The 27,180-nt window shown below is 38.5% G+C and overlaps 1 protein-coding gene across 3 annotated transcripts in view; it reads right to left on the reverse strand.

The window, feature by feature from the left end:
- Positions 1-3,324: 3,324 nt before the first annotated feature.
- Positions 3,325-27,180, reverse strand: part of LOC132152707 (von Willebrand factor A domain-containing protein 8) — an 80,714-nt gene continuing 56,858 nt past the window's right edge. For all 3 annotated transcript variants that reach the window (XM_059561531.1, XM_059561529.1, XM_059561530.1), the window contains 8 exons: positions 22,666-22,774; positions 21,972-22,128; positions 19,070-19,178; positions 11,903-12,028; positions 10,803-10,961; positions 7,068-7,166; positions 5,358-5,596; positions 3,325-4,618 (listed from right to left, as the gene is read on the reverse strand). In XM_059561531.1, coding sequence (XP_059417514.1) covers positions 4,510-4,618; positions 5,358-5,596; positions 7,068-7,166; positions 10,803-10,961; positions 11,903-12,028; positions 19,070-19,178; positions 21,972-22,128; positions 22,666-22,774 — 1,107 coding nt within the window. In that variant the 3' untranslated portion in view covers positions 3,325-4,509. The remainder of the gene's footprint in view (positions 4,619-5,357; positions 5,597-7,067; positions 7,167-10,802; positions 10,962-11,902; positions 12,029-19,069; positions 19,179-21,971; positions 22,129-22,665; positions 22,775-27,180) is intronic.

Consider the following 27,180-nt stretch of genomic DNA (forward strand, 5'->3'; position numbering starts at 1 on the left):
GGCATTGAATCAAAAGTCTAAATATTTTGAGGTTTACTTGGTGTCATAAAACTCTTCTCACTAACTGACCAAAAACTAAGCAAAAATGACCTAACAGTCAGCAGCAGGAGTTAACTTTACACACTCTACAGACAAATATAGATCTTCATTGTTCATTTAATCTGTTAACATGTATTCATTACACCATTCTACATCCAAAATAGACCACATCAAAATCAAAAGATATGAGGAAGACAATAATATACTCGTTCAGCAGCAATAAACAAGTCAATGTCAGACTTAAATTATGACCCTCAATGGCTGTAATTGTCAGTCATTTACATTGCTTTTACAAGACATGTTGGCGGTAACAAAATACAATTAGTCCTGATGAGTAGTAAATGAGGCCTGTGTGGGTGAATGAAGTGTGATGATTCATTTATTCACTTAGGCTGGAGTCTTGACATGCCATTCCAGCAAAGTATGTAATGGCAGCAGATGTTTTCAAGTGATTTACATATATGTGTGAACACTCAGGCTGTGTTCTGACCACACACAGGCACAGTGGATCCACTCAGGGTCTGCTCCAAAACCTAGTGTGCTGCCCAGCCTACATGCGCAGCCTAACTGAAATAAAGTCCTCTTAAATGATGATTGCTGCTAGTGTAAAGGCTCGACTCACGATTGATAATGCTAATGTCATGTTAATCGAATAAGCATAAAATCTCAGCACACAAATAGTAAATGAAACTGTCCATGTTTAATTAGACTGAACAGTTCTTTGGATATTATGTGTAACTGTGTAGTAGTGATGGGAAGTTCGAATCATTTTACTGACTCTGTCCTTTTTAGTCTCGTTCAGCAAAATGAACGAATCTTTTTTCGAGTCATTTCGTTCAATTTAGCAAAATGTAATTAAAATGTTACGTGTTACTTCCCTTACACATCTAGTACTTAAGCAAACGTTGATCACACTACAAACAATACAAAACTATAATGCTATAAGAAACAGAAAAGATTAATTCATTATTTACTGAATGTGGTGACAAAGGTAATTAAGAGTTGGTTATTATTATTAAGTCTCTTTCCGGCACAGACTGCATAGTCAAAGCTTATGGGGTTGTCACATGATGAGCGAACAACTCGAAAAACTAATTAATTTCAATACAGAACCCATAGGATGTTGCGCATGTGCGATTGAACGAACCACTCCCCAAGATGACTCATTCATTCCGAGTCACATTAAAGATTCGTTTAAAATGAACGCCAGGACCAATGCCGTAAAGAGTGTGTCGTAGTGATGACGCACGTTATCGTTACCAGGTGTTTTGAAGGCAGAGCAACGTTCGCGACGAAACAGATATGTGCAAACTGTAATGAAACCGAGATCAATTAGTTCCTCACTATCTGTGCTGACACTGAGATCGTTCGCCAGCTTTAGTGAAAGTTAACATGCCTAGCGTTTTCGACTCGTACATTACACACATCCTGATGTCACGTGTCATTGAGGGACATTTACGGGTTGTGTACATAGACAGTAAAAGAAATGGACACAGCGACCCCATTGGATTCAACAGAGACAAGTGAAGTCAATTAGAAGCACGCACTTCCTGGGGATCGAGCGTACTGCACAGACTCAAACTGAGCTTGATGACGTAGATCTGACGTGAGCAACCTGTACGTCTTCTAATCGCTGTGCCAAGAGAAAACTGAATCACCCACCGAATCTTGCAGACGTTGTTGAATAATTTTGTCCCGTTGCTTTTATGGACTCTCTATGGGCTTCTCCCTTGACTTCATGCCTCCACGTCCCCCCGATAGACTCATGGACAGTAAAAGATTGCCTGCGAGCTTCTCCTCCTGTCCTTTCGGTAATTTCTGTACTGTGCGACAGAGAGTCGCAGGTTATGACACAATCGTTAGCCTATTTTTACAAAAACTGCTTCTACGGGGCCATAACGTAAGATACAAGGTAATGGAGCCTTTTATACATTTTCGTATTTCTTTAGAAATAATTAATGGACAAATGGAGTCTTTAAACGCCTCAGATGTAAATTTATTCGCTGTCAAAGTGACGCTAAAATGAATGGGAGTCAATTGAATGCTAACAGCAGGTGGGGGTTCGCTAATCAATGGCGGCGCCCGGGGAAGCTTCAATAAAACATGAAACCCAGCCCCCCTGGTTGTGTGTGAACGCACGCACATATTCCGCGAAATCACTGGCAGTGTGAAAGGAGCAAAATCGACACACACCGGGACACATTACCTGTGTATTATCCGTAATCTCAGTGTGAAAGGGGCTTTAGAAAGATGTTTCATCATCTGAACAATCGGTATGATAATCAGTAAAATTATGGTGCCACCCTGACTAAGATCTATTAAAGATTGTTGTCTGACTGCTACTTGCTGGCTCGCCAAAGTTCGACTTATCACACTGGTCAGATTTGATAAATTACAGTGCCACTTTCTCCTCGCTGGATTCCTCAGCTCAGTGTGAGGGGCAGGGTGGCAGGCCGGGTGTCAACGGGTCCAGCGGACAGGAAGAGAAAAACTGTTGACATAGATGGAGTACTTGGAAATCGTGCATCTCAGAGGAGTTTGCACAAGCAGTGAACAAGCAGAAGCAGTCAGGTGCATGACATTCCATGCTCAACACTGCTAACATGGGCAGAGCAGAGGTCAGGACAGGAAGTCCAAGAAGAAATGTCTCCCTCAAGTTGACTCATAAACACAGGATGCACAGAAGACTATACATTTCTGCAGTAGAAATACCCTCATATTTGTGTGCTGAAAAAAATGCTAACTTTATCTGTTCTTTTTGCCTGCTATTTCTGCAAGCTGTTGTTTTTCCTTTAGAGTTTCGCACAGCTCTGTCAGACCGGTCACAGATCACAAATACATTTTCATTTGCGCTCATTTGATTAAAGATTGATGAGTGTGTAACGGGACGGCTGATGAATGCGATGTGGGACTGCACTTGAGGTTCTGGTTTCTAAGGACAGAAAGAGATTTACGAGGAAGTCAGTGGTGGCAGTGGTGTGCAGCTGACTCTCTCTCTCTCTTTCTCCTCAGTCTCCATAAGCTACAGGATGTGTGCACTTTACAATGTGTTTAGAGGACAATGGGAAAATCCCAACAAACTTGACGAAAGAGTGCCAACTCTTACACAACACAGGGCTCTTGAAAACAAAACAGGTTACACTCAAGACACGCCTCATGTTCTTATAATACACTCTTAACCACTAGAGCTAGGCAACAAATATACTATATTTAATACTTACAATATTCCAGAGGATGTTTTAGTGGTTTTTATTCAAGCAACTTTGTGAATGTTGTGAATAATAATTTGTACATATTTTACAATATTATTTTGTAGTATATCATTACAATAATGTAAATTGCATATTAAATTAATGTATTTACCTTGAGTTCCAAATTGGTTTCAACTTTAAATATTTTTTATCTATTCTTTTAAACAATTTCAGAGCAAATCCATACAGTACATATTGAGATATACTCAATACAGTCAGACAATATCACTCAGCACTATTAAACACACAATCAAATCAATGCACTCACCCGATGAAACAGTCTTAACATAGCCTGGATACGTTTAGGCATATGTGTGATTGTTAATATCTCGTAGAATATGTTAACTGTCAAAATTAAAATATCATCTAGTAATAATTTCCATCACTATTTTCATCAGATATTTTAGAGTTATACAGTTCAGTCCTGATACATCACAGAATTACTATGGATTTGTGTGTAGTATAGTCCATACACAAAACTGTGCCCCTTGAGACTGAAGGTGTGCTGAGGACACACAGGTCAATGGCCTTGTTTTTTCTGACATGTCCAGGTCACAAAAAAATATTTAGAAATATTTAAAAGTTTAGATTTTTTTTATTATAATTAATATTTTAACAACCAATAAACACATTCTCCTAATTCTCACAACTATAATGTTTTTATAGTGGATATTTTACTTTTAAGTTTTTCACAATTGGGCTTCTGATTGATGCCATTCAGATTTTTTATTGTATTAAATATTATAAATTAGCATACATTGTTTTTTTTAAATTGGTATACATGAATGTCAGTTGTATTTTATTTTTAGTTTATGAAAATTTTACTTTAATTTTTTTTTTGTAATTCCATTTATTACCTGAATTCTATTTATTTATTATCTGAATTCTAATTACTGCCATTGCTTACTTTGTATTAAATATTAACAATATACAATATTGTAATTATTTTTTTTTTTAAATCAGCATTCCCAAACATCAGCAATGTTTTACTTTTTATTTTTACTGTTTTATGGCCATTTTACTTTCTATCTGTTTGTAATTCTATTTAATCTGAATGGGGATTCGAATTACTGTCATTCATAATGAAAATGATAATGAAAATTCTTTTGATCTTTCAGTGAAATGTAACTCTGGTTTTTATCATGAGATTTGACCTGTTACACCTAGACTCAGAGATCATAGTGTGTCATCAGTGACGTAGCAAGCAACTGAAGTCCTCTCAGGCACTGGACAGCATGGTGGATGTGAAAATCTGCTGAAGGATTTGAGGGATCTGCTTGGTGTCCATGGCCACAAAAGATCGTCCGGCCGGCAGAGTCCTCTGGAGCCTGGATGTCAGAGACAGAGAGAGAGAGAAAAGAGCCCCCACATCAAACATTAGCAATGCAAATGAGCTTTTCCTCCCCAGTTCCTATTCTGCCATAGGGGGAACAATGGCTGTCATTCACAGTGGGGCTTTGATAAGATACGGGGCCTTGGGAAAAGCCTGTTGGTTAAGAGGGGCTGAAAGCAAAGTGCCGCCCCTGTCCTTTCACTTTGCTGCCGCCCCTCCCTCTTCACTAATCATTCATTACTGTCATTTAGTCTCTTTAAAAAGAAGGCACATGTTCAGAGAGGACAGCTCTTTAAATCACGGAGGCCATGAAAAGACAGTCTATATGGGAAGTGTCTGACCACCACAGTGGCGCCTTCCGCATGCCTTCAAGCTTTCCTTATGTGCCCTCTGTGAGTCAAGACCCACACAATCCACCAAATAACATGAACAATTCACCAAAGAGAGCTTTACATGAACCTATAGACTTTCGTAATTTATTGGAGAAAGGACTTACAAATCACACTGGCCACAGCTAAGTGATGACAGAAAGGGAATGCTAATTACATTTCAAAGACATTATGCTTTATAGTGCCGCCCTAAACATTCAAGACTGGAATTAGTACTGAAATGGACCTTGTTTTACTTTAGAAACCAACTGCTGAAATGGCACTGACCAATTCTAATCCAAGCTTACGCTTTAACCAAGCACGCTAATGTTTAACACACAACCTGCGCTGGGACATTAACCTCACCTGTCCGCCTGGTCTCCCAGTGAACCGATGAAGATGGCGAAGGCATTGACCTGCGGGTCACTGGTGAGGGCGCGTGCGAACCGGTCGGGGCTGATCCCGTAGCGCTCCAGGTTGGCGTCGCTCAGCACGATGACGAAATGCTCGTCAGCTTCTTCTCGTGCCAGCTCCTTCACGGCATGTTCTGTGCCCTCCAGCGTGTAGTCTCCGCTCATGCAGAACTGTGAGTGGGCATGCATGGTCTGGAACAGTGGCGTACAGCAGAGAAGTGGTCATAATGCATGTTCAGAGACTGAAAAGACCATATGCTAAACAGTTTGTTTTTAGTGCACTTCCTGTAGGGTGGGTGGGTGGCTGGCGCCACACAACTCACACATGGAAGTTGATTCTGGACAAAATCTCATTAAACAACATTGAGAAAGGGTTTGAAGTCATTTTTACAGATTCATGGGAAATAGAGCCAAAAAAGTTGTGGAGAGTAGTATAATTGTGCACTGTATGCATTCTGTAGTGTACGTGATTTGTAAAGTTTGTCAACAGTGTATGTGTTCAACCTGATCTTGCTAACGTTGTGTACAATGGATGCTAAACTCACACAAGCCCTTTGATTTTTTTGGACTAATTTGCTGTCCCTCTCTGGGTCAAAATGGCCAGAACACAACATGAAGGTTCAAAAGATTAGAAATCATCACTTCTCACAACTCTGGAGAGAAATCGCGACACAAGGATGAAAATTTCTAGTGCACATGTGTCGACAGCCTGCGTCTGTGCACGTTATCTAATGGAGTATACGCTGAAAGATTATGTATTTGACTTGTACGCTAGTTTCGTTTATGTCAAAACTGAAGTATACTTTGAGCTTTACTCAACTACTGCACTCTTTCTTTAGTAAACTGCCGGCATATATCTGTAAGACAAAGGGACTTTGCAACTTTTTTTTTTGTACGTAATTACTTGAGCCTCAAGAGCACGCAGACGAAATGCAATAAACTTTACGTTACTGTTCATTCAGAGGTGGATTTCTGATCTTTGGGAATAGATTCATGTGAAACAGTTCTGGGATGCAATTATACCAAACAATTTTGGTGACAAATTTCGGCCCAAGCATTTCAGAATGACTAAACCAACATTTCAGATGCCGTGCAATGAGATTGGTCAACTGATTAGACCAGTTATGCTTTATATTATGATCTGTTAAAGCAGTCACATGACTTTTTTATGTGCAAAGAAAAATGTATTCTTTAAATGTGTTTCCATCGTAGAACAGCGCATGCCCAGTTTTTTTGCAAATTGATCATGACGTGTGGCTTTTTATCATGGATTACTTTAAATTTTAATACAACGTCTACAATCTTGTGTGCTTGTGGCTTTAAGGCAAGTCAGTTCACTTTGCGTCATCTTGGCAGTGCCAAGTTTAAAAATATGAGTTTGCCAAACCAGGGACTGAAATATTACTAGTAGAACTTTGCTTTGGGAAGAAATGAGATCGTTTCAGTTTTGAAGGCCCCAATCTGGGTGCAGTCGTGCGTCAGTGAATCCCAGAGACCATCCCTGCAGTCTCATGTGTGAGAATTTATGCTTGACTTTCTTCCTGATGTGGTCACATAAGACAATAGGAGGAATTCTAGGAGAAATGCTGGCTAGTACGTCAGCACATGTGAAAACAAAAACGGGAAATGAGGTCACCCCTGCATTACAGAAGCATTACTGTACCTTCAAAACCTTCAGTCTCTCCTTGTTGTTCTTGGGCACTTTGTCACATCTGACCAGTTCTACATCAAACCCGTCTCCAGAGTGTCCCATAATATCGTACTACAGAGGAAATAAACAGGAAGGAGGAGAAGGGTTAGTCCACGCTGCAAAGAACATAACAAGCAGACAAACATCGATGCAGAAACACACACTCTCCAGGAAACGATTATTATTAGTGTACCTTAGGGTATTTTTGTCATTGTGGTTATCCGAGATGTGTCAATGATGCAAAACAAAACAAAAAGACACATTCCACAATATTGGATAAAGGTTTTTCAGATAACTGCACGGCAGTTTCTGTTTGGCATCCATCATACAGAAAACACAGCTGTTGTTAGAAAGTTTGTGTAGATACATTTATCCATAGATTAAATAAAGATTATTCCACAGACAGCATTTACTTCCAAGTCACAAAACCCTTGTGATGTGATGCTGATGTAAATGAGTTATAATTACATAACACAATGTAGATGGCAGACACAGAGAGTTGATGTTCTGAGTTACTGTACACTCATGAATAATCTTTTATCCAGCTCGCTGAGCGAGTGTCTTTGCCAACAATGCAGCAGTTGAATGCACTCACAATCTAAAATACATAAAATTTAATTTTGTCTTCTGCAAACTTTTGTCTGTTATCAAGGGTACAGTAGTCTCAGCCTCAAGCACATACTGATGTAAACTACATCACAGTTGCAGAAGTTGATTGAAATTCTTTGAAAAACTTTACACAATATCTGGGAATCAAGAGTGGACTGGTTTAAACTGTCTACAGTATTTGAAAAGTTCTTGACCAGAAAAAGCATCAGTGTTGACCAGACTCTGTTGATTGTCAAAGGTGTGGCTACTAAGACACAGAGTAATGAGTTATCAGATGCACTTTTATGTAATGCAGATTATGTAAGTGTCACGGAGAAACAGATATATGAAAGGCCAGCTGGGTGAGCTGTTCAACAGCTAACGTGGGGCCATAAAGTCTAGCAGCCCACACACACGAACATACTTACCATCTCCCATATCACTGCCATGGTGTTCATCTTGGTCACCAGCTATTACACTCTACAGTAACTGAGTTCTGACTAGGGCTGGGCAGTATAGCTAAAATATATACACTACTGTTACGAATTTGGGGTCAGCAACTGTTTGCGGTGGTTGAGGAGATACCCACTGACAATGTAGAGTGATGACTTGTAGCTTTTTTGAATTGATTCATTGATACAGCAAAATCTAGAGAACTGATTCACAGAAATGAAATTAACTGAACTAACCAGCTGATATTGAGATCTAAATCAGAGACACTGCCACAACCTCTCTGACTTAATGCTATTTTATTCCAACTGCACTACTTGCATTTGTTTTCAGTAAACTTCATTGAAAATAAGTGTGTTAAACATCATCACTACTGGTTCGGTTTTCATGTTCAAAAATGTATATTATATATTTAAGCAATATCGATATGTAATGCACTGCCCTGTGATTGAGTGATAGAAACAGTTAGAGGTTTCAGTGCTGTTGGTAGTCAAATAACTACACCGGTTTTATAAATATTACTCCTGATCTATCATATCCCGCCTCAGATCTGACCCCACACATTGAAAGTGTCCATGCGTATTAGAGCAGAGCGGGATAATGTGAGCCATTGACATATCTTCCACTGTCTCCCCGGGATGGAGATAACAGATCATCTTTTGTGCAGGCACTACAAATCTGCGAGCAGCTCCCAACAAGAGCTGTGATTCAATGCCTCCAGAGCGTCTGCCAGCAGCTCAGACGGACAGAGAAAAAGAGAGAGAGAGACTGAGACAAATGCGTCCCAGAGAGCTGCTAACCAATACTCTACCTAAACCACCACCACCTTACATCATCCTTACTGCCATGGTGATCTCCATAACAGTGTGTCAGCACGTGTGGTGGGGACATCCCTATTACTCATCCGATCAGCCCAAGACTTTCTCTGTTTAAGGACGTCAACAGAAGGGCTGTTTCCATGGCGTGTTGCCTGGAGAAGGTTTATCGTAAACAGATTTCACGATTTCTTATTGCATTTGTGGTGGGAAGATTGTGAAATATCAAGATCTTGTGACTATATTTAAACTCTGTGGGCAACTCAAGATGAGATGGTCATCAAAATTAGATTGACTGAGCGGTGGTGTGAATTTATTTCAGATGTCCCAAAATCTTGCGAGACACTTTGCTAAGTAGTCTAGACTTCTAAGGCAGCATCTCACTCAAATGGAACCATAAATGACTGAGCTTGTAAACTTATTTTAGTTTAAACTGGTCCCAACCTGGCTAGCTGAAAAAAAAAAAAAAGGAAGATATATGTATATACCCAGACAGCAAGCAGTTTCGGCCCAGATCCGGCCACATCTTGGGGCTGAAACTTCTTGCTGTCTGGGTAGCCTATGCATGATTGTGTGAAAGTGGCAGAAGATTTTGTGAGAGGGCCATGTGTTACTGCTTCCCATATGACTCAAAATAATAAACCACAAAGTTAACAAAATAATGCACTCCACTGAGCTGAGCAAGTGTTTCTTTACTGTCTTCACATGCTATTAGAAACTTCCTATTTCCCAATTATGAAGTCATGATTACGAGCTCGTTGCATTATTTTCTGTTAAAAATAACAGTGGACAGTGGTTTGTCAATGCTGATGCTTAGCCTAAGTAATTTGATCAGGAGCATCCCCTCCTGCGACCCATGATTTGTCTGAATGTGTATTCAGAGACAGTGAGCAACGGACTTTCATAATAATAAAAAAAATGTGTTAACGTGCGATAATTATCGGCGTTAATTAATTTGTTAACGCGATAAAAATGCGTTAACTTGCCCAGCCCTAATATATATGTTGCAAAGCTAATAGCAATTCTAAAAAGCACAAAATAAATCACATGCATTAATACTGAATGAAATAGTCAATTTAATTGGGCCTGAATTGTTTTAAGATTACATTTTCCAAAAATTTTTTGTAATGCATTAAATTGATCAAAAGTGACAGTAAAGATACTTTTAAAGTAACAAGATGTCTATTTCAAATAAATGCTGTTGTTTTGAACTATTCATCACAAGAATCATTAATAAAATCTATCACAGTACAAAAATATTACACAGTACAAATGTTTTCAACATTAATAAGAAATGTTTCTTGGGGGCAGTAAAATCAATATATCAGACTGATTTCTGAATAGTCATGTGACACTGAAGACTGGAGCAATGATAATGAAAAATCAGCTTTACATCACAGGAATAAATTACATTTTAAAATATAGTCAAATACAAAAGTTATCATCATAATATTTCTGCTTTTATTGTATCAATTAAATGCAACCTTGGTGAGTATTAAACCTTTCATCCAAAACATCAATGGGGTGTTGTTGGTGCAGTGGATAAGTCACATGCCTTTGATGTGAAAGACCCGGGTTTGACTCCACTGTGAGACACCAATGTGTCCCTGTGCAAGACACTTAACCCCTAGTTGCTCCAGAGGCGTGAGATCTCTGACATATATAGCAATTGTAAGTCGCTTTGGATAAAAGCATCAGCTAAATGAATAAATGTAAATCACAAAATCCTACTGACCTCAAACTTTTGAACAGTAGTGTACATTTATAACCACTTGTGATTACTTGTGTCCACTATCTTGGATGTATTTTTTCTCTCAAGCCTGAAAAACATTGATGACTGATTGTCAAATCTCACCTTAAACTTGTGCTCGTAGTTCTCAAGAGCCTCCATCACCATACACACGGCCTCCATGGAGCGCTCCAGACGGCCGTCTACACCATTAAAGCGATACATGCTGCCAGAAACATCTGCTAGCAGACGTAAACGCTTCGGCTTCTGCTGAGGAGTCCCCAACTACAGCCAGACCAGAGGAAAAACACATAAATCATCCACACATCCACTCAACTGACCAGACACATATTTAATTAGGAAAATCGTTTACAGTCACTGTGTGGTTGCTTTAATTGCAGCATTTTGCTTGCCAGGACTGAGGTTTTTAATGGATTATACAGGAGCCACATAATATATTGAAGTTATAACAATCAATTCAGAAAGCAGATTTTAAATGAGGGCTTATGGGAAACTCTAAATATTGTGTGACCTTCTTGCTGTGACAGTCTGCTAAACTGGCATTCATGATTACCAGAAGAAGAAACAACATGAATAGAAGGAAGAAAATTGTTAGTCAAACATCAGGAAATCTAATAAATAATAATGCTACATCTAGTTCACCTTGAAAATAACATTCAGACAGTATTTGTTCACCTTGAGAAAACAAAGTGTGTGAACTTAACATGGTTTTTTAAATGTCTGCAAACGTATGGTATTTTTATGCTTCGGTACATTCAAAAATATTACATACAGCACCTTTAAACTATTGGAAGAAAGAGAGAAAAACTATTTTTTTTTGTTTCATGTAGTCTAACAATGTAGTAAACTAAAATAATAAAAAAAAAGCAAAAAAAAAAAAAAAAAAGAAACATAATACAATTATTTTTTCTTAAAACTTTAAAATGGATATATATATATATATATATATATATACATACATATACACATAAAATAAATAATTATTCTAAATTAGCACAGGAATGAATCATTTACAATGAGATTAGTAACAACAATAAAACATGCAAAAATAATTAAAAGAAAAGTGAATTTTCATGTTGTGCCAACTGTTTATGTGAGAAACAGACACAAATCTAAATGGTTATTTGCTGAAAATGAGAGACTTTGTGTTGATGTGTGTTTGTATTGTCCTATGTGATGAATATTGAGTGAATGTGAGCCCTCACCTCTGGCTCCAGCTCTCCTCTGCGTTTATAAATGGCTTTCTCTCCTGTCAGGCCATCAATGATCTTAGCATCGTCCAGCTCGCCCAGAGCCTGATTCCTCAGCCACTGCCTCTCCTTCCCTTTAGCCTGAAACAAACACCAAGATTACTAAAAGCTTTAAAGTATTTTTCATTAACCAGTGTTGACAAATGAAACGTTATTGTAGTGTTACTGCAGAATGTAAGTAATATTGAATTTTTCAAACTCAGTTGTGAGCTAGCATGCAAATCTCAGTCATGACCACGACCCCCAGCGGGTCCTTGAACTCCTCGGCTTCAAACATGGATCCAAATATCAACAAACACACATAGAAGCACTTCCACATGTGGCTCTCATTATATGAGCGAGCATGTCAGATCTCCATGAAGAACAATGAACCAACACGTCAATGCTCATCACTCCACACACACACACACACACACACACACACACACACACACACACACACACACACACACACACACACACACACACACACACACACACACGATGGTGTGTATGTCACATTCACAGACATACACCTATTATTAATCTAGGTAATAAGGAAAGCACCACATACACTCTTGCAAAAGTTTCAGACAGAAGTGTGAAGTAACAAAGAGTCATGAGGTGAAGAAACAGCACAGAGGCTGACTGAATGGATGAGATCACCTGCTTTATTCTGGGTCACATCTCAAGTCTGTGTTAGAAGGAGCTCTAATGCTCCATTTCCACACAAATTCTGCCATTACTTACACTGACTTCAGACCTGAACGATGACAGAACTGACTGTGTTACAATAACCTGCCCACAAACAAACACTGCACATAGAGGCTTTCATGTATGACACATATTCCCAAACTTCCTTTGTCAGCCCAACTCTTTTGACCTAAAATATTCACTTGAGATTTTAAGTTAATATAATAAGTCAACAACAACAACAACATTAGGTTGGTTAAAAACTCTACTATTACTCCAAGATTTTGAAAATAATAATAATACAGAAGGAGTATATGTTTCTAACCTCTGACTGTTGGTGTATGTGTCACTACCTTTACAGGAGCAAATGAACAGGAAGTGGCCTAATTACTATCTGGAAAAGGCCCAAGCTCTGAACAGAGGGTGAGGTGGAGGTTAAGTTCTTCTCAGGACAGAACCAGTGCAGAGCGATGCCAGTTGGCTCATCTGGACCACACACATGCCTGTGCGTCTGCCAGCTCTCTTTACAGCACTATCGTAGGTGAAAGGAGATAGAGCTGGTTTAGAGGAGCGGACTGTGAAAGACAGACAGAGATAATCCTTGTCACCATGTTTTCACATAAACACATGTGTCTTTGAGCAGAGCTCCTCACACGGGCTGCCAAAGAGGAACCCGATCCTCCCGGCGGCTGGAGCCGGCGCTCTGTTCACACAGTATAGGGAATCCAAACGAGCATTCAGCTCAGAGTGTGCACAGATCTCAGATCAGATCGGGCTGCCGCTGCTTGCTTTCTACAACATGGACAGAGAAACCAGCGGGTCTTCAATCAGCATTTTCTGAGAAACTCCACCCATGTTCCAGCACTCTGTCCACCCACACCCAAACAAAAAAGATGAGACGCTCTACCGGACATCTTTCCATACAGAATGACGACTGCATGGGTCCATATCAACAGACCAATCGGAGAACAGGGTGCCTGATAATAATAACAGCACATGTTCTTTTGGTGTAACAGGATATTGACTCTCGTGAGTTGGCTGAAAAGCTAAAGGAAAACTATTTGTGAGGTTGTGTGTGGCTTCATGTCTGCACATAGACAAGCTAGAGCTTGCACGAATACTCATTTAGACTAATTCTATATATATACTGTATGTATATATATATATATATATATATATATATATACAGTATATATATATATATATATATATATACACAGGTCCTTCTAAAAACATTTGCATATTGTGATAAAAGTTCATTATTTTCCATAATGTAATGATAAAAATTAAACTTTCATATATTTTAGATTCATTGCACACCAACTGAAATATTTCAGGTCTTTTATTGTTTTAATACTGATGATTTTGGCATACAGCTCATGAAAACCCAAAATTCCTATCTCAAAAAATTAGCATATTTCATCCGACCAATAAAAGAAAAGTGTTTTTAATACAAAAAAAGTCAACCTTCAAATAATTATGTTCAGTTATGCACTCAATACTTGGCCGGGAATCCTTTTGCAGAAATGACTGCTTCAATGCGGCGTGGCATGGAGGCAATCAGCCTGTGGCACTGCTGAGGTGTTATGGAGGCCCAGGATGCTTCGATAGCGGCCTTAAGCTCATCCAGAGTGTTGGGTCTTGCGTCTCTCAACTTTCTCTTCACAATATCCCACAGATTCTCTATTGGGTTCAGGTCAGGAGAGTTGGCAGGCCAATTGAGCACAGTAATACCATGGTCAGTAAACCATTTACCAGTGGTTTTGGCACTGTGAGCAGGTGCCAGGTCGTGCTGAAAAACGAAATCTTCATCTCCATAAAGCTTTTCAGCAGATGGAAGCATGAAGTGCTCAAAAATCTCCTGATAGCTAGCTGCATTGACCCTGCCCTTGATAAGACACAGTGGACCAACACCAGCAGCTGACATGGCACCCCAGACCATCACTGACTGTGGGTTCTTGACACTGGACTTCAGGCATTTTGGCATTTCCTTCTCCCCAGTCTTCCTCCAGACTCTGGCACCTTGATTTCCGAATGACATTTGGACCACTGAGCAACAGTCCAGTGCTGCTTCTCTGTAGCCCATTTCCTGCACACGCCTGTGCACGGTGGCTCTGGATGTTTCTACTCCAGACTCAGTCCACTGCTTCCGCAGGTCCCCCAAGGTCTGGAATCGGTCCTTCTCCACAATCTTCCTCAGGGTCCGGTCACCTCTTCTCGTTGTGCAGCATTTTTTGCCACACTTTTTCCTTCCCACAGACTTCCCACTGAGGTGCCTTGATACAGCACTCTGGGAACAGCCTATTCGTTCAGAAATTTCTTTCTGTGTCTTACCCTCTCGCTTGAGGGTGTCAATGATGGCCTTCTGGACAGCAGTCTTACCCATGATTGTGGTTTTGAGTAATGAAGCAGGCTAGGAGTTTTTAAAAGCCTCAGGAATCTTTTGCAGGTGTTTAGAGTTAATTAGTTGATTCAGATGATTAGGTTAATAGCTCGTTTACAGAACCTTTTCATGATATGCTAATTTTTTGAGATAGGAATTTTGGGTTTTCATGAGCTGTATGCCAAAATCATCAGTATTAAAACAATAAAAGACCTGAAATATTTCAGTTGGTGTGCAATGAATTTAAAATATATGAAAGTTACATTTTTATCATTACATTATGGAAAATAATGAACTTTTATCACAATATGCTAATTTTTTGAGAAGGACCTGTGTATATATATATATATATATATATATATATATATATTAGGAGTGTAACGATTCACTCGTTTTCTTGATGCATCGATTACAAACCCTGACGACGCATATGTATCGATCTTGAAACATGATTTTTGAATCATGAATCGCCGATCTCGGACAGTAATCGATTCAAAATGCTAAGAATCGAATGAATCGTGATTTCTATAGCGATTCTAATACTTTCAAAATATATACACATTAAGTTACTACAAGCACAAATTAATGGAGACCTTGAAGAGTGTTCGTGAATCGTGCCTCTGATCTGTCCTTCACGCGCTCCACTGTTTACCGCGTGAGACTGTCACAGGATTGCGCTCGCGCTCCGTTCGTCTCTGATGCAGCTGACGTGCGATCTATAGGATTTGTGGCCAGTAATACTAAAGTGAAGTAGCTTTACTTTTCTGTAGTTTGTCAATGGCTCTCAGCATCTTACCGACAGCGTTACCTGAGCAGTCGAAAACTGTATTTAGTCCATGGACGGAGGAGAAATGTAAATGTCTAAATCATATGCACAGTTTCATTGAATGATAAATATATTTAAACAATGCGGATGAACCGAATGTACGAAGGAAACTGTTAAAATAATCACAGCATTAACGACGACCTTGAAATAAGAGCACAAGGTTTATCTGAAAATCAGATGCATGAAAGTAGCGTTTGTAGCTTTAGCAAACAGACATCTGGTGCATTTTCTTTCAGGATCATCATTCGCTGATGGAGAGGAAAAGTTAAATAGCTAGCCTACTAAAGCATTTTATTTTGTGAAAATGAGATAAAGAAGTTTTCACACACAAAAAGAGTAGTGATCTCACTCTCATAGACGTGCCAGCTTTTATCTGCAGCTAAACTGAATAAAAGCAGAATGAACTGATGAAACTTTAAAAAAACCCACAATAAATAAAATTTATGAATGATGCAGTTCTAAGTGACATATTACAGAACATAAACTATAAAGTTTATATTCTACCTTATTCTGTGCAGAAAATAAAAATAATTGCTAATTAAATGTAGCCTAGTATAAAAAACAATCATAAAATTGCCATTAGAAAAAAAAATATTGATTACAAATGACTGATTATTGTCCAGTAGTGTATTTGATTTCTTACAGCTAATTAAAAGTAACACAAAAATAAGAAAATTCCTTGTAAAAAAAAAAAAAAAAAAAAAAAATTGAATAATTATGAAAATACATAGGCTACATACATAAAATTATTGTATTTGCTATTTCTGTCACTTCTGAAATGATTGACAGAATGTTAGCCTATACATAATACTCTTTAAGCTCTTTTTTTAAATCTTGCATTACATAAATTTTTACGCATGCCATTTCGCATCATTAAACTAGCATTTAACAATGGACAAAAGGTTTTTTTTTCTTCCCTATGGTTCTCTAACCATAAAGGCTGCTGTAATTTGCCCCCTGACTAAGCATTTAAAGATTTTAGGGGAAACATTTAAATAATCCTGTGAATGCACTTAAAAATGCAGAATCAAATTGTTATAATCGAATCGAATCTAATTTAATTGTGAATCGAAAATCGTTCTTGAATCGAATTGAAAACCTATGAATCTTGAATCGAATTGCATCGCTGCCTTCCCAAAGATTCACAGCCCTAAGATATATATATATATATATATATATACACACACACACACACACACACACACACACACAATGCCTCCATAAGTATTGGAACAGTAAAGACAAAATGAGGAGTCAAGACATCTGCAAATATGATTCAAAGATGAATACGAGCCAAAACAGAATGTCACATTTTATTATTAGCTGTTTCAAAACATTCATGTTTTACTAAATAAAAATGACAGCACTTTTCAGATTTTATTCCCCAATCTGATGAGAGCATAATAATTGGGACAGCTGAACTTAAAGCAAATGTAAAATTTAAAGCTAATATTTAGTTGCGAATCCCTTGCATGCAATGACAGCAGTGATTTTGCCACCCATAGACATCCTCAGATTCTCGGTTTCATCCATTGATACAGCATTTCAACTGTTGCTTGTTTTGGGGAGTTTCTGCCTTTAGTCTCCTCTCCTCTTAAGCTGGTGAAATTCATCTTCAATAGGATTTAAATCTGGAGACTGATTGGGCCAATCTCAGACCTTTCATTTCTTTGCCCTGATAACCTCCTTGACTAAACTTGCAGGGTGTTTCTGTCATTGTCCTGTTGCAATATGAAGCACTTTCTGATGAGTCTTGTGGCATTTTCATGAACATTGGTAGCCAAGATGTTTTTATACACATCTGCATTCATTCTGCTATCACCATCATTCGTTAAGACATGCCCATGTCATGACAACACCTCCACCATGCTTCACAGATGAGGTTGTATGCTTAGGATCATTTGCGGTTCTTTTTTTTTCTCCTCCACACTTTTGCGTTCCCAATAATAGATAATCTTCGTCTCATCTGTCCATGAAACTCTATTGGCTAACCTTTGTTCTTCTTTGCAAACTCTAATCTTGCCTTTCTGTGTTTGCTGCTGATCATAGGTTTGCGTCTTGCTGTGTAGCCTCTGCAATTCTGCTGTGTAGGTCTCCTGCGGACAGTAGATTGTCAGACCATCACTCCAGCTTTCTGGAGGTTGTTGGTGATTTTCCTGACACTTATTTTAGGGTTCTTTTTCACATCTTTTATGATTCGTCTGTCATCAACAGCTGTTGTTTTTCTCAGCTGACCAAGTCATTGTAATTCCAAACTGTTGATTTCTCCATGCCCCTTGTTTTTGATATAGGTGATTTAGTTGTTTGATAATTGAGTTCCTCTTTTCTTTTAGCATCCAAAATGCTTGCTTGTCTCTCAAGAGTCAGCTCCCTCGTCTTCATCCTGGTTTGCGTGTGTCGTCATTAAATGCAATACTCAGAATGCAGAAGCAATGGCTATAACAGATACATCACATTTCCTGCTTTTAATATCTGAACAATTAATGCAACAGGACATAGCTGATCACTTAGAAAGACCTATGAGTCAAGCGTACCAATTATTGTTTACATCATCTAAAAGTGCTGATCTTAGTTGGTAAAACAATTTTGCCTTTACTGTCCCAACACTTATGGAAGCCACTGTATATATCCTACGAGTGTGATATTGTGTTTATACAACAGTTTGACGGCACAAGTGTAAAAGAATAAGGAACAACAACGGAGTGTCTTTAAAATCCCTCTTTTGCATAGAACTACTTCCTTCCGCCACAGATTCAAATCAAAGTTTGACAGTTAAACAGCTGATCTCAAGCCTCCTAAGTTGAAAACATCACATTGAAAGTTGAAAACCAAGTAACGTTGAGGTGCTTCATTGAAAGCTTGTTGTATTACTGCATTATGAAGAGTATTATGACAGAGACGGACTGAGCAAGTGTGATTGCTTGCATCTGATACAGCATTCATTCTTCAGCTCAATCTCATATTCACAATATAACATTAGTTTGAATGACCTCTGAGGAAAGCGATATCTTTGTCGTACTGTCCTTTCATCTGTTAAGGGTGATTTCTGATGACAGCGCTGCTCACAGCATTTGTTAACTAAGACTTACAAGCTGTTGTTGAAAATAACCTGAATAATTAAAATAACCTGTTTCAGTCTCTTTCAATATAAAATTCTTTACTGCTGACTACTGTGAGTACTAGCATGAAAATGTTTGGGAATCGCTGGACTAGTCAATGCAAACCCTGAAGAGGTGTTTACCTGCAGACTGTCCAGAATGATGCGGAGCGACTGGACCTGTCGTCTGACCGCTCCTGAGAAACGCTCATACGTGGTGGCGTCATACTCACTCATCTCAATTTCTTTGAGCCTGAAATAAAAAGGGAACACATTAAACACAGAAACATCATCACTGTTCATGTGAGATTTGAACAAACCTCTAACCATATGTCAGTGTTGCCAAGTAGTGGGCTACTTTAACACTGTTGTCAAGGGTTGTTTTTCATGTCCGTGGGTTGAAGCAACACCAATAACGTGATATTTAGCAACTGGAATGTGAATTTTACTGGGGGATCCCGCTGAAAAACTTGCATTTTAACCATTCGCATTCTTATAGCATCTTGGCTGTGAGTTTTATACTGGTAAGAGCTACTAACATTTTTTTCAGAAAATCTCTTTTCATTAAGGTTCTTGCCCTGAGGTGTTTAAACTTGTGAACAACGTGTATGAAGTCTTTAAGGAGTGTTCTGGGTCAGGAAGATTCAAGAGGAAATTGATCAACAGGTTCTGTCAAGAAAGAGAATAATGCACACTTGAGAGTAGGAGGTGTAGGATAAACATTTCTCTCAGGGCAAGTCCCTACAGCTCCATGACCTGCACCACACACACACACGCACGCACGCATGCACGCGCAACAAACACCTACGTTCTTTAAAGCCCAGTCAGCCTCGTCCGTGTGAGTACAAGAGCTTTGCCAGGATATTTTCTTCTGGAATTATAGCAAATAAAGGGGGAAATCATTTTTAGTGTCTCATTTTAGATTAGAATTCAATTATTTTAATATATTAATAATAATTTATTAATTTAACTACTTTTAAGCCCTAGTGGGCCCAGTCCCTCAGTCTTGTATTGTAAGGACAAATACATATATATATATTTCTAAAATACATTTTTATTTTTCCTTCTTTAATGAGCCTGGACATATTTCCTTTCTTTTCCTTTCTTTTCCTTTCCGTCCCCATAATTTAATAATTTAAGTTTTATACTTTAATTTTATATTATATCTTTTTTTTTGCATTACAATAATGATAATTAGGAGGGGTTGAGCTTAATTTTATTATTTTATTGTTTTTTCTTTTACAGGATAAAATCTGTAATCTGACAAACTGTGCCAGAACTGCAAATAAAAATATTGTTATCAAATAGGTTCAACAACCATTGGTTGGCAAAGCCAAAGCCTGTATATAAATTACACACACATTTATATATATATATATATATATATATATATATATATATATATATATATATGTGTGTGTGTGTGTGTGTGTGTGTGTGTGTGTGTGTGTGTGTGTGTGTGTGTGTGTTAGAGAGGCATTTGATGTCATGAAACAAGAAACAACAGTGTGCAGAGTGTCTAGACTGTAGCGTCCCACAGAGCTCAGGTACGCTCACACACTGACACTATCAGGCGTGAGATCAGACCAGACAGCATGATCTGAAGCCCCATCTCAAAATACTGTCACACTGTGTTGTTTCCTTTCAGATGAAATCATCCCTCACCTCTCCATCAGTACCGAGATCAAAAAGGTCACAATAGTGCCGCTAGATTGATTCTGTTCTACAACATAATGCAGCACATAAGGAGCGCACTCTTCTTGCTCATGGTATTATCATTCTCCTTCTTCCAGCTGTGCTTCTCTTTCTCTCTCTCTCACACACACACACACACAGGCTGTGGGTTTCCTGTCTGGCCTCTGAAGCTCACATTCTTTGCACAGTGCTATTGGAGAAAGGACAGACTGCTGCTTCTATTTTCTCCTGAATTCCAAACCTGTCCACAGAGCGGAGAGAGAGCTGACCAGCGTGGCCATGGCGCGAATGAGAATGAAAAAGTGCTCTCCGTCTTCTAATGCCTTTATTCAGCAAGGATTGCTATAATTTGGTCAAATATACAGTAAAAAAAAATAAAACAATGTTAAAGAAGATTTCAATTTCACATAATGCTGTTCTTTTGAACATTCTATTCATGAAGCAATCCTGAAAAAAATAATTGATCACGGTTTCCACAAATATATTAAACAACTGTTTTCAACATTGATAATAATAACAAATGTTTCTTGAGAAGCAAATCAGAATATTAGAATGATTTCTGAAGGATCATGTAACACTGAATACTGGAGTAATGATGCTGAAAATTCAGCTTTTCTTATATCATAGTTCAGCAATATTGAAAAATTAGTTTTCCAAAGTAATGGTGCTTTGTCGGGTGTAACACACACTTGCAAAAAAGGTAAAAAAAAGTTTCTCGTCCTGTGGAAACCCCCGACAAAAGCCATCTCTGCTGAGAATGAAATATTGTGAACGTGACAGATAGCATGCAGATCACAACGATGTGCAGCACAAAGAGGACAAACTCTATCTGACAGTAAATGAATTCAATAGCGTTAAGCATTACTATGGATTTTCTTATTCATATTCTTCACTTACCTAGTGTTTGTCCTCTCCTAATATTATTCAAGGTTAACCGGATCAAAAACAAAAACACTTGAGCATTTCTCTCCTCTCAAGTTTAAAAAAAAAGGTTTTAATTACTATAACTATAATAACCATCTTGCATGAGTTTTTTTTTAAACTTAGCTCAATGCAATGCATTATGGGATTGCATTTTTATCAAAGGACATATTCATTCCTATTGCATATACTGCATACTCAGGCAGCTCAGTACATTATAAAACAGCCTCACACAAAAATATATTCATATGCTTTCAAAAGGACAGAGTGTTTCTGAGCTTTGTTGAGAGAGCACTGCAGAATAGCTAGAGATTAACAAGCACTCAGAGCAGAGGGTAAAGGTCACACAGGGTCAAGTGTAGGCTTTTTGGAGAAAGCTGTGAGGGTTGGAACTGAGTGAGTGATGAATGAGAGAGACAGATGGGTGTACCTCTGCTTAAAAGCCTTCTCCCCCATCTCCCGTGCTGCTCTCTTCACCTCATCGGGCACAGCGTCTTTCTCCGCCTGAGAAATCTGGTAAACTTTGTGTCCAGCATCCAGACGGTAAGGGCCTCCCTTCCCTCCAAGACCCGCTGTATCCCTGCCTCCTACACAAACATATAGGCATTATGTTGAGTTGCAATGTAAGTGGTGTACTTTTTGATGAATGATGGAAGCAAATGCAAAAAAAAAACAACTGGTGGAGACTTAAAAACACAAGGTTCATATAAATATTCTCAAAGGAGTGTGATTTAGATTAAAAATTAACCCTATTTATAAGGACTATTCTTTTTCTTTTTTTGTTAGACATCCGCTTTTTGCACTCTCAATCTGACGGCACCCATTCATTGCAGAGGATCCATTGGTGAGCACGTAATGTAATGCTACATTTCACCAAATCTGTTCAGATGAAGAAACATCTACATCTACATCTCGGATGACCTGAGGGTGAGCACATTTTCATTTAATGGTGAACTATTCCTTTAAGCAGAACAGTTATCATGGACCATTTGCTATTTAATGAATGGTGATTCTCATTAGATCTCATTATTATGATGAACTGTAATTTGCAATTCAATGTGGAAAAATGAAGTTTTGGGATTGACCTTTTAATTCACAGTGCAATGGGATGTGATTTACTGTACCTGTGCCTCCAGCCCACTGGTTCCCCCCTACATGAGGGGCATTTTTGGGGTCAATCTTGCCGTGTTTGGGGGAACTGACATCTAGGCCACTGTCTCTCTGAATGGTGATCTGCAATAAAAAGATGCTTTCAAAACCAGATATTTGTTGAAATATTATATATTTTTTTTTTCTTCATCTTATTGCCAAGTGGAAAAACTGGCATATGAGACACACAACAAGTCAAATGGTTATATACCAAATTCAGGATAGATTTACCTATCTAGGGTCATCTACAAAGGAAGTGCCCCATTTCCAAGGAAAAGGTGTGCTTCCACTGACTTTTTAATAAGTCAAAAATGTATTTATTCTGGAATCACAATCACAGGAAACAATGGACCATGACTGAAAACTGAATGTTGATTCTCATGCAAAGCTGGCAGGAAACATGTCGCAAACTGACTAACAATACCAAAGTTTGTTTCCCTTAACATTTTAAGTGATAGAACTCCAGAAAGATGGAAGGAAAACATCTAAGTGGAGCACAAAAATGCTAAATCATAGATAGCTATCACATGAGACATCACTGCTTGTTAGCAGGACCCCATCTTATGGTCAAGGGGGAGCCTCACAGATATCACTGGATCTGAACCGATTTTAAAGTCTGATCTGTATGTAGATGTGCGTGTCTCCTCATGTGGACTTGAAGCTCTCTGAAGCAGGTCTCTTCGTCTATTTAGTGGCATGCTCTCCCTTATCTGATCTTCCTTAACACAGTCCATTCATATCATAAAGCACTGGGCCTGTCTTTAATACCCATGCACCCATCCGGTGGGGTTTTGGCTTTCTCATGACCCCCACACACTCCTTTACAGCCCCCTGCTGTGTGCAAATACAGTCTGGACATAACTCCTAGAATGTCCATTTGAACGCTTCGTAGTTGCTGTGAAAGTAGCACTTTGAAGTGTGACTGTGTCTTTAGGAGAGATAGCAACACAGCTGGACTCTTTTAATGATGGACTGTGAGAAAACAGAGACGTAGGGTACCAGAATGTTCCTTTGCCTCCTACTAATATAAAGGCCATTTCTCATTATGCAATGATCATGCATGCTTTGACCAGGCAAGGTCATGTCAGGTCAACGAACGTGTAGTCACTTAGCTTTTTATGACACTTCCTGTTTTAAACTGCACACTGAAAGGAAGTACACTTGTAGGGGATGGGTAGAATTTTTTTTGCCAAGTCATACTGAAAGGAACAGTTAAAATAAACAGAGCATTTGGAACAAGCAAGAGGAAAGTTCTGCCCTGTGTGAAATCAGTCCTGCAGTGCGAAAAATGATCATGCTGCATGAATTAAACTTGAAATGTTTTAAACTTTAATCAGTCACCCTAATGACATTTCAAAACTGTATGACTGATATTATTATTATTTTTAACTAATTGCAGAAACATGCAGAAAAATTGAGATAAAAACAGGAACTTATATCATAGAGCGCAAACTCTGCAGACCCTCATGACTTTGTGAAATCTCTTAAAATATCAGATAATTTGACCTTTCTATGCAATTTCTAAGGCAAATCAGGCTGTGGTCAAAATATCCCCTTTTGTGTTCCGCTGAAGAAAGAAAACCAATTTACTGTTGAACAAACTATTGTTGTAAATCCACCACTCTTTAAAACTTATAATGTCTGTCAGCTTTCCCTTTTAAATAGATCAGAGAGATTACAAGAACCCAATGATAAAGATCACGAGAGTCAGCATCTTCATTTCAAGTCTGTATTTGTTCCAACATAACAAAGACATAAATTCCTCCAGTCTAAATATTCAAAGACATAACATCATTTCAAACAGATCTGGTGGCCGTGCTACTGTATGTCTGAGTCAGTGTTTGTGTGTGCGTGACTGCTCTTTTAATGCAGGATGTTAAGAAACTAGAACTTTTCTGTGAGTGTAAGATTATACTCAAAGCACACACACATATGCCTCAATATGATATAAGGTCATGCATTTTCATTATTTTAAATGTGTGTGTGTGTATTAGGGAGACAGATGCCTTATAGATGGCTTGTAGAGATTTAACTACGTTTGGCAATAACATGTTCAGAAACACCGCACCAGGAAGATGCCAGATGCATTTTAAGACTAGAACTTAAAAACGTAAAAAACTGACACACATATAAGCTACTACTAAATATCGAAGAAACTCAATTTTCTGTAAAGCTGCTTTGCAATGATTTGTATCGTAAAAAACGCTATACAAATAAACTGGAATTGAATTGAACTAGAGAAAATTGATGATTGATAAATCATTTTAGATGTCTGTACAAGACTTGTGCTCTGTATACACTGCCCAACCGTTGCATTCTGAGATTTGATGTTTTCCTGTGTTTAGTCTGAAGGAGAGGGAAGCACTGGGACAGTGGTGGGAAAAAATGTCACTTCCCATCTCTAGGGAAGATCAGTGACAGTTCTGTTTAAGATAAGGAGATGCGTGTGTGTGCAATGTGGCATCAGATTAGCCAGGATTTAACAGAACAAAGATGAAACACACGCACACTATCACAAATCACTATTGACATTACAGACACACAGACAGACAGACAGACGGATGGATGCCATTGCTGTGTAATCTGATAAATCATTAACTAGAAAATATAATGTAATGTTTATGTCTGAACTAGAACGAGAGGACAAAATCTGTTTGTGTTTCTCACAGAGGTCAAGAGAGAAAGAGAAAAGAATGGAGAGAGACACTGACACACTGACATAATGATCTCCAGCCTTGTGCTCGTCAACATTCTCACCTGAGTTAACAAGACGATTACTGAAATGATCTCAGCAGGTCCTTTAATGACAGCAATGAAATGCAGTGGAAAAGTTTTTTTGGGATTAAGTTAATTTTCATGGCAAAGAAGGACTATGCAATTCATCTGATCACTCTTCATAACATTCTGGAGTATATGCAAATTGCTATTATAAAAACTTAAGCAGCAACTTTTCCAATTTCCAATATTTAGGTAATTCTCAAAACTTTTGGCCATGACTGTACAGCCAGCTGGAGATGAGCATCTGTTTTCAGCATTTGCAAACTGATGCAAATGAAATTCGCTGTTCAGCATCACATCATCCATCTGCAGGCATCTTTGCATGTTCAACACACACTCATCTTGTCAAGTGATGAACACTAAATTCTTTCCCCAGTGCTGATGATGCTTTTTCAACTGTTGTGGACTTTGATCTTGAAACCAGATGATGATAAATAAATGTGCTGACGATTAATCAGCTCCACTGAATTTGCTTAAAGCACCAGAACTGAAGATCAGAGTTCGATTTGTTCTGCTAAGATGCACTTGTGTGGCCAAGTGTAAATGGAGCGGTTTTAAAATCTGATAGTTATCTGATCTGAGAAAATGCATGAAGTGACAAGTGTAAAGAGGCCAAAAATATACATGACTATCATACCAAACCAAGTGGCATTTTCATCTTTTGTGCTTTTTGGTATCATTGTATCTACACAAGCATTAAATTCTGAAACAATAATGACGCACATCACATGAAAGCAAATGGGTCATCATTGATAAATAGGGCAAGGTAAAAGTGGGGCAAGTCTCTAATTTACGCTTTTTACCCAATTTCACTTAATGCAGAACAATCACGGCTTCCAGCTAAAGTGATTATTAAGGCAAACGCTGGCTAGTCATTGACAGTCTGTGCAGTGAGGAAGTAAGGCAGCTGCCTTTAGCTTTGAACACATCCAATACTGTCCAGTGAGAGATCAGAAAGATAATGTGCTGGTGTATTTCATCCAGACAGATGTACTGGTCCATGTCTTGGAGCAGGGCCCGGTGCCCTTTCTAGTGGCCCGGTGGGCAGAGCAGGAGCCCAGGCTGGAATGTGAAGAATACCTGTGTTTTGAGGTTGTTTCTGTAATGAAATGTCCCGGCCTGGCTGCTGAGAGGCAACTGTGTTCACCAGCAGACCCACACAGAGGCAGGACAATGCAGTCAGACACGCTGTATAGCTGCTGACCACAGGAGGCCCAGCAAGCCCACAATCCCCTTCATTACATCAGCGCCAAGTTTTCACTTGTACTCACGGGTTTCACAACCCTGCTTTACACACTGCAGTTATATGACAACAGCAAGATATCAGGAGAACTGTTGTACAGTAAATCAAGAATATGATGCAACTGTTTAGGGGGCAAACAGTTAAACACTAGATTAGACGTCTTAAAATTCAGTCATTTGCATGCATGTAATGCATTATTTAAAGAAGAGTTTAGTCTTATTACCAGAATTTTTTCACAAAAATAGTGAATGCAATCCCTTAAAACACCATCTTAAAATAAAAAAGCAAATATCAAAACAACAGACAATGAAATAATTGCTGCATTGGAAAAACATGAAATATTTTATAACATTTAAAATGCATTGGATATAATCAGTATCATTGCACAAAATTGTTACTACTACTACTTTCCGTCACTAACACTTGTACATTCAGTCATTTTAGGCTGCAAAATAAATAAATAATTAAA

Source organism: Carassius carassius, chromosome 11 (assembly GCF_963082965.1).
Source record: "Carassius carassius chromosome 11, fCarCar2.1, whole genome shotgun sequence".
Classification (NCBI taxonomy): domain Eukaryota; kingdom Metazoa; phylum Chordata; class Actinopteri; order Cypriniformes; family Cyprinidae; genus Carassius; species Carassius carassius.